The 11051-nt window shown below is 54.7% G+C and overlaps 1 protein-coding gene, 1 long non-coding RNA gene and 1 pseudogene across 3 annotated transcripts in view; 1 reads left to right on the plus strand and 2 right to left on the minus strand.

Moving 5' to 3' along the window:
- The window catches only part of ZC3H3 (zinc finger CCCH-type containing 3), a 137300-nt gene extending 136025 nt beyond the window's left edge, over positions 1–1275 (minus strand). For both annotated transcript variants that reach the window (XM_066990810.1, XM_066990809.1), the window contains exon 1: positions 1177–1275. In XM_066990810.1, the coding sequence (XP_066846911.1) occupies positions 1177–1222 (46 nt within the window). In that variant the 5' untranslated portion in view covers positions 1223–1275. The remainder of the gene's footprint in view (positions 1–1176) is intronic.
- A 2520-nt stretch (positions 1276–3795) lies between these two features.
- On the plus strand, positions 3796–5296 carry LOC136789815 (uncharacterized). Its single transcript, XR_010828852.1, has 3 exons — positions 3796–3939; positions 4898–5031; positions 5180–5296. It is a non-coding gene; the product is annotated as an uncharacterized lncRNA (long non-coding RNA).
- A 644-nt stretch (positions 5297–5940) lies between these two features.
- Positions 5941–11024, minus strand: LOC125180426 (RNA-binding protein 25 pseudogene; annotated as a pseudogene).
- Positions 11025–11051: the final 27 nt, after the last annotated feature.

An 11051-nucleotide genomic window follows, 5' to 3' on the forward strand; every position in this document is an offset into this window, starting at 1 on the left:
CCCTGGGTGCCCTCAGAGCTCCCCCCCCCGGCCCCCTGGGTCCCCTCCAAAGGGCTCCCAGCCCCCCCACCTCGATTACCGGGGCCCCTCTGAGCCTGGCCTTCCTCTTCTTCCTCCCCCTCCTTCCCCCTTCCCTCCCTCCTCTTCCTCACCCCCTCCCCCCTCTTCTTCTTCTACTCCTCCCCCTCCCCTTCTTCCTCCCCCTCTTGTCCCTCTCTTCCTCTTCCTCACCCCCTCCTCCTCCTCCCCTCCCCTTTCCCCCTCCTCTTCCTCACTCCCTCCCCCTCTTCCTCACTCCCTCCCCCTCTTCCTCACCCCCCTCCTCCACCTCCCTCCCTCCCCTCTTCTTCTCCTCCTCTTCCTCCCTCCCCTTCCTCCCTTCCTCCCTCCTCTTCTTCCTCACTCCCTCCCCATCCCTTCCTCCCCCACCTCTTCTTCTTTCTCCTCCTCTTCCTCAACCCCCTCCTCTCCCTCCCTTCCCCCCTCCTCTTCCTCACTCCCTCCCCCTCCTCTTCTTCTTCCTTTTCTTCCCCCCCGTCCTCCTCTTCCTCACCCCCCTCCCCTTTCTTCTCCTCCTCTTCTTCACCCTCCTCCTCCTCCTCTTCTTCCTTTTCTTCCTCCTCTTCTTCCTCACCCCCCTCCCCTCTTCTTCTCCTCCTCTTCCTCACCCCCCCTTCTCCCCCTCCCTTCCTCCCCCCTCCTCTTCCTCACTCCCCCCATCCTCCTCCTCTTCTTCTCCCTCACCCCCCTCCCCTCTTCTCCTCCTCACTCCCTCCCCCTCCTCTTTTCCTCCCCCCTCCTCTTCCTCACCCCCTCCGCTCTTCTCCTCCTCTTCCTCCCTCCCTCCTCCTCCCCCCCTCCTCCCCTCTCCCCCTCCTCTTCCTCACTCCCTCCCCCTCCTCATCCTCTCCCCTCTTCTCCTCCTCTTCCTCACCCCCTCCTCCTCCTCCTCACCCCCCTCCTCCTCCTCACCCCCTCCCCTCCTCTTCTTCTCCCTCACCTCCTCCTCCCCCTCCCTTCCTCCCCCCTCCCCCTCCTCTTCCTCACTCCCCCCCCCTCCCCCCCCACCCCCAACTCCCCTCCCTCCCCCCCTCCCCCCCTGTCCCCTCTCCCCCCCTCCCCCCCTGTCCCCTCTCCCCCCCTCCCCCTCCCCTCCCCTCCCTCCCCCCCCCGCACCCTGCAGCCTCCGGATCTCCCTCCGCAGCCGCTCGCTCTCCTCCATCCCCGCAGCGCCCCCGCCCGCCCCGGCCCCGCCCCCCCCCTCCCGCGACGTCATCGCCGCGCGCCGCCCGTTGGCCCGCTCACGTGACCGCGCGCCCTCACGTGACGGCCCGCGGGGGGCGCGGGGGGCGTTGCCTAGCGACGGAGCGGGCCCGCGGCCCGGCGCGCGCCGCCGAAGCCTGAGGCGGGCCCAGGGGGGGCTTGGAGTCCCCTCGTGGGGTGCCCCCGGGGCGGCCTCTGCGGGGCTCTGTCACCGGGGCTCTGTCACCGGGGCTCTGTCAGCTGGTACGTGGCCTCTCGTCACTGTTACTGGCCTCTGTCACCTGGCCTCTGTCACTGGCCTCTGTCAACTGTTACCTGGCCTCCATCACCTGGCCTCAGTCAACTGTCACCCAGCCTCTGTCAACTGTCACTTGGCCTCTTGTCACCTGGCCTCAGTCAACTGTCACCCAGCCTCTGTCACTTGGCCTCTGTTACTTGGCCTCTGTCACTTGGCCTCTGTTACCTGGCCTCAGTCAACTGTCACCCAGCCTCTGTCACTTGGCCTCTGTTACTTGGCCTCTATCAACTGTCACCTGTCCTCTGTCACCTGGCCTCTGTCACTTGGCCTCTGTCACCTGGCTTCTATCACCTGTCACCCAGCCTCTGTCACCTGGCCTTTGTTACCTGGCCTCTGTCACCTGCCCTCAGTCAACTGTCACCCGGCCTCTGTCACTTGGCCTCTGTCACTTGGCCTCTGTTACAGAATCACAGAATCACCTAGAAGAGACCTCCAAGATCACCCAGCCCAACCCCTGACCTAACACTAACAAGTCCTCCACTAAACCATATCACTGAGCTCTGCATCTAAACGTCTTTTAAAGACCTCCAGGGATGGGGTCACAAGAACCTCCCTGGGCAGCCCACCCCAATGCCTAACAACCCTTTCAGTAAAGAAGTTCTTCCTAATATCCAACCTAAACCTCCCCTGGCGCAGCTTTAGCCCATTCCCCCTCATCCTGTCACCAGGCACGTAGAAGACCGACCAACCCCCACCTCGCTACAGCAAGTTACCTGGCCCCTGTCACCTGCCCCAGCTGGCTCCATCCCGTTTCTTGCCCCACCAGCTCCCCCTTGCCCCTCTCCAACCCTGCTCTGATCCCAGCTCTTCCAGCCCCACCTAGGTCCAGAGACCTGGACGTAGTGGACAGTCCAATGGAGGGCCACCAAGAATATTTCTCCTGTGAGGAGAGGCTGGGAGAGCCGGGGCTGATCGGATTGAAGAAGGGGGGACTCATCCATATCTATCAATATCTGAGAGGAGATGCTAAGAGGACAGAGCCGGGATCTGCTCCGCCGGTGCCCAGTGCCAGGACCAGAGGTGCTGGGCACAACCTGGAGCACAGGAGGTTCCCTCTGGACGTCAAGCAGCACTTCTGTGCTCTGTGGGTGACAGAGCGCTGGCACAGGCTACCCAGAAAGGTTTCGGAGTCTCCCTCCACGGAGATCTTCAACAGCTGCCCAGACGTGGTCCTGGGCAAGCTGCTCTGGGTGTCCCTGCTTGAGCAAGGAGGTTGAACCAGATGGCCTCCAGAGGTCCCCGTCAACCCTTCTGTGGTTCTGTGATCTGCCTTTCCCTGTGGCCCAGCCCCACCACGGCCAGGTCTCCCACCCTAACGTGGCACAAGGACCAGGATCTGCTCGTGCCCCCGTCGGACTCCGTCTCATAACCACGTCCCTTAACTTCATGCATCAGCTCCTTATTTCTCGTGCGCTGGTTGTAATCGTCGAAAACGTTTTGCAGGAGAAAAAATCCCGAAGCTGAGCTGCAACGGCTTGTCGTGCCAGTGGAGTAAACCGTAGCTGTTTTTAGCTTCCTGCAAGAATGGGCAAGTTTGGTCCCTCATTTGAAGTCTTTGTTGTGTGCTGGATGTACCAGTAGGGTTTCAGCAGCAGCGTGAGCGAAAGAGCTGCTGCACTCAGGGTAATTAGGAGACACGCAGCTGATCAAGGGAACTTGCACCTTCGGATTAAACAAGAGAAGAGGGCGAGTGGCTCTGCAAGTCTCCTTTTGTAACGCGTTTCCTCAGCAGCTTTCAGGGCAGTTCCTGTTTCCCCATTACTCGATTCCTGCCAGAAACCAGGGGTAAATCCAGGAGCAGGAGGCAGTTTTCTGAGGTCTGGTACCGCTTCCTATCACTCTACAAGTACCTTTTAAGAGCTGAACCGTCCCCCTGAGCACACGTCCCATCCTGAAAGTCAGATGGCCCCATGTTAACTGTATAAACCAGAAGTATCTACAAAGTATATCCATAAAAATGAGAGTACAAACAGAGGAGAACATTATCGGTATGGACGTTATCCTTAAGGAGTTTGTTTTCTGAATAATCTCTTTCTTTCCTAGGGGAATAAAACCCATAACGTTAAACAAAGCTGTAACAATACCTCAAGTCTGCAAAGGAGATAAAAATCCGTACTAAAATTATTTTTGAAACAATTTGGGGAAAAAAAAAAAAGAAAGCTGAGCCAAGTAGCTGTACCAGCACAACACTATTTCCTTCTAAACGCTCCCATGATGGGAACTTTATAAAAGCAACCGATCATCAACCTCCGATCGTTTCAAGCAGAAGCTGTCTCCTGGGACAACTCCCTTCCCATCGCAGTTAGGGAGCTCTGCCTGTCCCAGCTCTGATCGAATAACATCCCCGAGACAAGCCCATGATTCGCCTGCCTGGGAAGGTAGATTTAGTAAATTATTTACAGTGTGCTGAGTGGCTTTTTAAAGTGATTCAGCGGGGGAATATGGGGAAGAGCCAGCCCGGAGGAATATACCGCTTTGTGCAGATGGTAGCAGAGGCTTCAAAACACAAAGCAGGCGGGGAGCCTGGCCCCTGTTAGCCTCCCTTGAAGCCTTCCAACTGGAAAAAAAAAAATATATATATATATATAATTAAAAATAAATAAATAAAAATCACACAGCCTCCTCTTGCACGGTCCTGCACAGGTAGGACGGAGACAGGGACCAGAGGGCAGATCTGGGAGGGCAGCCTGAGATCAGCTTCAATCGATGAGCAAGCCTCACCCGGAGTTTCATAACTGCTTCAAACTGGTAGAAATCGGCACTTGTGCCAAAAGAAGCCTCCTCCGCTCGCAGCTGCTCGTTCCCTCCCTTGTGCTGGCACAAGGATTTAAGTGGCTTGCATAAATGAGCTAGAACGGGCTGCTCTGAATCAAAATTAATTCAGCACATGCAGGGGAAAAGCTAATTTTTAACATAGGGAAGCCGTGTACCCACCGCTCCCACAACGCCCAACCTTGGGAAAGAGTGAGCTAAAAGCAGGGGGGAGCTGCCCTCTTTTGCTGAGCAAAACACCAAAATACATAACTAGAAAAAGCAAACTCTGGGGCAAGGCAGTGCCGGAGGGTCTCAGGCTCCTTGCGGTGCCGCTTGGCTGCTCCTTGAGGTCTCCTTGGGTGCTCCCCACAGGAGAGCTTTGGTGGGACAAGGGGTGCAGAGGAGCAGAGACAACATTTTAAGCATGAAACTGGATCTTCCCCAGGGGTCACACAGGAGCATCCTGCCTTGGGGCAAGTGGCTGGAGTACACTCATATATCTCCCCTGAGACGTGTGTAGAGGGTAAAGGAGAGACAAGGATGCTGCAGCACTAAAATAAATCATTTTTTTTTTCTTTTCAGAACACCGTGAGGAAGAATTACATGTTCAGCTACCTCACCACTAGCTGCCTGTTACAAACAGCACATCTGAAACCTGCAGGAATTCACGGCACTTGTTCTTTGTTCATAGCACTACGCCTGCATGGCACTTGTTTGTAAGTCTAATTTAATTTAAAAAAAAAAAAAAAAAAACAGTAAAATGCAAGTGCAGGTTTTTGGCGCTGCACTAGCAGGGTGTCTGCGGGTGAGAAAATGCCCGAGGGAGGGTAGCACATTTACGAGAAATTAAATTGCCTCATTCAGCCCAGAATAAACACGGTGCTAATCCCTCTAATGGCCTCAAACATCACCAGAGCTGCGGATCCAGTGACAAGCGTGCAATAGGACCCAATTAAGCTGCTCACACGTTTGGAATCGTGGCCTCATCAGCTTCGGTTTAGTCTGGAGTCTCTCGCTGGCTTTCCGTAAACTTGCTGAGACAAGCTAAAGCACTAAACTTCGTTAAGCGCTGCACCAGCAGATTGCAGAGACCTGATGACAAGGGTGAGTGGGAGGCATCGGCGTTCCTGCCGCCCGCTCCCACAAGACACTTTCCAAAGGCACAGGGATCTCCTAGGATCCCCAGATCTTCCAGCGTTGCCTGAAACACCCAGCAGTGCTCGGGATCCGTTAGCAGGAGCGTCCTTCACAGGACAGCAGAGTAATTATTCCGTGGGGACGCCCGTGGGTCTCGGCTGGAGCATTGCATCAAGCCCGGAGGGAGACAAGTCACTAAACGTGTAGGAAAATCGGTGGGCATCCAGAAGGAAGCAGGAAATCAAAATGGCAAAGGTTTAGAGAACGTGGTCTGTAAAGAAAAAATGGAATCTTTTTGTGTTGTAGTATTGAAAATAAAAATAAATAAATAAATAAAAAAGGAAATAATATCAGAAAGAGATATCTAATCAGATGTGCTTGATGTTCACTGGTAGTAGGGATTTGCTTCATTTGTGGCAAAGGAGACTCAGGTTACAGCTCTGGAAAAACTTTCCAACTCTCCAGAGAAGAAATTATTCAGGCGGATGGGAAGGTTTAAGGTCAGTATGTTCCTGGGGAGGTCGATATGTACCAAACCCTGCCAGGGGCTCAGACTGAGGCGTCCTCCTCAGCTTGTTCTCAGCCCTCTGTTTCTACAGTCTTGTCGGCTCTGTGGTGTCCTGTGTTTGTTGTTCCAACGCCAGTGGTTGCATCCCGCATCCTTTTGCTGAAGCATCATCAAGCGTGTCAAGTTCCCTCCTGTGCCAGCAGCAGCACTTGTTCAGCCATGGCATGGATTTACGGGATGTGATCTGACTGCAGAGCAACTTCTCCTCCTTCTCCTTCTCCTTCTCCTTCTCCTTCTCCTTCTCCTTCTCCTTCTCCTTCTCCTTCTCCTTCTCCTTCTCCTTCTCCTTCTCCTTCTCCTTCTCCTTCTCCTTCTCCTTCTCCTTCTCCTTCTCCTTCTCCTTCTCCTTCTCCTTCTCCTTCTCCTTCTCCTTCTCCTTCTCCTTCTCCTTCTCCTTCTCCTTCTCCTTCTCCTTCTCCTTCTCCTTCTCCTTCTCCTTCTCCTTCTCCTTCTCCTTCTCCTTCTCCTTCTCCTTCTCCTTCTCCTTCTCCTTCTCCTCCTCCTCCTCCTCCTCCTCCTCCTCCTCCTCCTCCTCCTCCTTCTCCTCCTCCTTCTCCTTCTCCTTCTCCTTCTCCTTCTCCTTCTCCTTCTCCTTCTCCTCCTTCTCCTTCTCCTTCTCCTTCTCCTGCTTCTGTCTTTCCTGCTCCTTCTCCTGCTTCTCCTTCCCTTTCCTTTTTCTTTCTGGTTTAGTTTTCAGCTTGACCTGGCCTCCGATGCGATTCACCATGTACCCCCAGGAGTGTAAGGGAAAGCTCCTTTCTAGGCAGCAGCACGGACGTGGACCTGCATTGCTCTAACCCAAGCACAAAACCACACCGTTTCAGGACATCTTGGGGTGGCCCGTCGCAAGCTGAAAGCCTCTAAATTCAAAAGAAGGCTCAAATCCGCACTCCAGCTGCCGAGAAATCTCTGCCTCCCACATCGGCTTTCTCTTGGCTGTCCAGGTACCTGCTCCTCTGAAGCGAGTTGCTCAGGTGGCTGGCGGGAGCTGTGCGGGCTCTCGGGAGGAAGATGGAGCATCTGCATTTGCCGTGGAAGGAGACCAGGAGCTGGTGCAGAGCTTCAGGAGGAGGTGTGACACGGGCCAAGCAGCAGGCAGGGGAGATAATTTTAGCAGCAGCAGCAGCAGCAGCAGCTTGCTGGCTAGACTTAAGCAATGAAAAGGCAAAAAAAAAAAAGAAGGGGAGAAGAATCAACCACGGAGAGGACTGAAGGACAGTCCATGCATGGTTCCAGTAGCACCGTTGTACAAGACAGTGGTGAAAACCAGCTTGCAATGTTGTATATCAGGCTGTATTAGAGAAATATGTTCAGACTGGAAGAAGTGTAAGGAATGAGGTTGGGAATGGAGGGCCTCTTGCTAGAAATGCCCAAAACAGCCGAGTTTTCTTAGCCTCGCGCTCCAAGCAAAGACGTGCTCTCCCAGCTGCGTCCAAGGAAGAAGGCAAATATCAAGGGAAAAGGAAGAGCTATTCGAGCAAGAGGATTGTGTGGGGCTATCAAATCTAGGCTTGAAACCGAATAGTCACTGCTGATCGTCACGAGAACCAGAGCCCGGGTGCGCAGGAGAGCAGAGGGCCGAGCTCAGGCTCCCAGGGGGCTGCGCCCTGCATCCTGCAGCCCCCAACCCGGCTGTGCAGGAGCTCAGCAGCTATTTATCGCCGAAGAAAGTTGCTTCTTCTCCAAAAACCTTTTTCTATCTTAACTCTTGAAAAAAAGAAAAAAAAAAAAAACTGCCTCCCAAGGGCAAGCGAACTCCAGAATCTTATTTTTGCTGATAACAGCAAGGCTCAGGAGCGCGGGCTCTGGGGAAGGACACGTCTCCTGGGTTAGATGGAAACCAGAGAGGAAAATGTCAGTAACAGGAAAAAAAGACTGCCGCGCAGCCCTAAAGGAAAAGCCACCTTCGTTTATCCAGTGGGCAATAGTTTTCTGCTGCGATGTCTCTTTTTTTGCCTTCTGTCTCGCCTGCAGTCTCGCTGCTGGCGTGTGAGCTGCACGCAGACCTAAATACACGACCTGGGGAAGGGCAGAAATCAGGTGAACAATCTGTGCACTTCTTCTCTGCTGTTCCCAGGATTATTTTCCAGGATATTTAACGTTTTCTCTCCACTTTCACCTGCTGAAGCGTGCTTTGAGCTTGCGTGGGGATGGCAGGGACTGAACACCCCCAGCTGCTGCCGCCGGCTCTCCTGCCCTGCAAGGCCGTGGGACGTCCCCTTGTCCCCCGTGTCCCCCTGCAGCCACCTCGGAGCCTCTCCACCCTCACCGTCCGCACCACCACCACCATTTCTTGGGCCGGGGCCATTCCCTATAAATTCCTGGTTGTGCCTTACTGACTGCATTTGCCGGGCATTACAGCAACCACCGAAGGGAAAGCGGCAGCCGCTCATTTTCGCAAGCCCCAGCAGAGGGGAAGGGATGCTTGGAAATGAATTGATGGCATTTCAGGATGTTTTGGGGTTTCTTTTGACCTGTCTGATCTCCCCGCAGGGGCTTGGGAACTCTGCAGGCAGCTTTACCTCCAGGAAGGGACATTGGTGAGTTGTGGCTGACGCTCACAACCAGCAGTAATTATCCAACCCGGAAAGCTGCAGAAGAAACTGAACTGGCTGGAAGGAGAATTTGCTCCCGAAATCATTCTTTTTTTCCACCACACGCATAAATTGCACCCGCTGGAGGTCCTCTGCGCTTTGGTGGGGGGTTGTCGGCACCTCTTGGTGGAGGTTTGCCCTTGCAAGACCCTTTGGTGCGTTTGTGGCTCCTCCTGGGAGCATGGCTCTGCCGTCCCGGCGTTGGCACCGGCAGCTCTGCACCGTTCCCCCGTCTGAGCTGCGGGGATGAGGCGTGCTGGGGTTTTTAAGAAGGACGCACAGATTTTGGGTGCTGGGCTTCACCGTTTTGGGGACCCCTCCCTCCCCGGAGGCCTGGTACCCACGCATGGGAGGACGGGGAGGCTCCGGTCCCTCTGCCTCTTCCAGCCTCCGTAGGGTGCTTTGCTTTGGTAACGGCTTGGTTACAGCTTTGCTCCAGAGAAGCTAAAATTAAAACAGTGACTCCATTGCAGACTGAAAACAGAGCATTCCTTCTCCGCCTGCGTGCTTTGGATGGACATCAGAAGCCAAACCCATGCTGCAAAGTCCCCTGTGTAAAAACAATCTTCTATTCTGATCCTCAGTTCACCGCGGCTTGCTGCGGTCGGGATGTTCAGTTCCCAGACCCACGTTCAGGGGGGCTCCGAAATGGGATTTGCCTGGAAATGAAAAACATAAACACTGCAAGCCAGCGTCTCTGCAGCTCGCTGCTTTAAACAAAAGCTTATTCTGCTCCAGAGAAGGGGGAAAAACAGAAGTTGATTCATGGATAAAGGTAAAAAAAAACAAACAACTTTAGGATCTCGTTTTTACCCCAGAGGTCCCCTAATTCCTTAGGGAAGGGGACATGTAGGCGGCCAGAGCAAAGGTGGAGATTTCTGCCTGTCCCCATCACCACTGCACCACGGTGATGCACAAAGCTGCTCCCGGTGCACCCAGTCCCTGCTAAAGTCCTGCCAAAACCTCCGTGGATCGCTGACAGCACCCTCGCAAGCTGGAGAGGTCGTTCTGCGCGAGCACAGATCTGCGGTACCAACCTCACCGTTATAATTTTGGAGGGGTGAAGGTGCAGACGGCTCTAATTTGCAGCTCTCCATTCAGTATTTGCATGTGATGTGAGCATCACGAAACGCCAGCGCACCCCATGCCATGGTACTGGGGAGCTCTTCAAGCCGTACTGGTTTCCACTGGGTCCATACGTGCCTCCGCTGCCACCACCGTAGGGGCCATCGGTGGCCTTCACCGCACGGCGCTGGGCTCCTCTGGGCCAAAAAAAAATTTAAAAAAAATCAAACGTGGCTGGGGAAAGGTAGAAAACAGGTGAGTTTTCAAGCAAGGTGAGAGCTAAAATGAAGGAAAGAATTTTTCGCCGTGGAGGAGAGAAACGAACAGCTCCTGGCAGCAGGGAGCGAAGCCGCAAACCAGGAGGCTCTGGGCAACCTCCGGGATGGGGATAAGGATTTTATATCGTTCAGTCTGAAATATGAATGGCACCGAACGAGTCCTGTATTTAAGGACCATACAGGTTTTTGGGGGGACTTCAATGAGGCTCGAAACAGGTCCATGTTCACAGCAGGTCCCGTGTCCCCCCCACAAATCACCTGTTTCCCCCTTTAATAGGCTGCTTCACCCCAAAATCCCCCGTATTCCCCCCAAAATGAGCAGGGGTGCGGCCCCATCGCACCACCGGCTCTTTGCCCACCCAGCGCCGGGCACGGGGGTGAAAGAGGGGCTGTGAGGCTGAGCCCTGTCCCCCCGTCCCACCTCCCCCCTGCTCTCCGTCCCCATTTTTGTCCCCTCCACCACCCCCACCCGATTCCAGGCAGGACAAAACTCATAGCAGCAGTGACTCCTGCTTGCTCGTGGGCTTTGGTCCAGCGCAGCAGGCAGCCCAGACCTAAAGCCAACGCAGCCGTTTTTCTCTACGTTTACTCCTTTTTTTTTTTTTTCCACCAATTTTCCACCCAGATCCCCCCCCAGCCCTGATATTTTTTTTTTTTTTTTGCCATTTCACCCTTCCCAGGGCAGTAATTCCCGCAAGCGGGAGCACGGGGACCACCTGCATCAACGCGCCCGTGCTGTGCCAAAAAATCCAACCCCCCCCCTGCTCACGGAGCCCCCCACCCTCTGCAGCCCCCGACCCCGCTGCGACATCCCCCTTGGGGGAAGCCAGCACCCACCCCGTCCCCAGGGTGCCCCATCCCTTGGGTGCCCCCCAGCTGTCTGTGGGGCCTGGGGACCCCCCCCGGGAGCCCGTCCCCGGCTCGGCTTCCTCTAGATGTCACCCTCAGCCGCCTCTTCCGTCGCTGCGATTTTCCTTTCTCCAAGATCCTGCATTTTTTTTTTTTTTTTTTTAAATTCCTTTCTGATCTCTTTCCGGCCATGTGTGATTGCAGTTTCCTCTGGGCGTCCATTTCATCAGCCCGAAATTAAGGAG

Source organism: Anser cygnoides, chromosome 2 (genome assembly GCF_040182565.1).
Source record: "Anser cygnoides isolate HZ-2024a breed goose chromosome 2, Taihu_goose_T2T_genome, whole genome shotgun sequence".
NCBI classification, from domain to species: domain Eukaryota; kingdom Metazoa; phylum Chordata; class Aves; order Anseriformes; family Anatidae; genus Anser; species Anser cygnoides.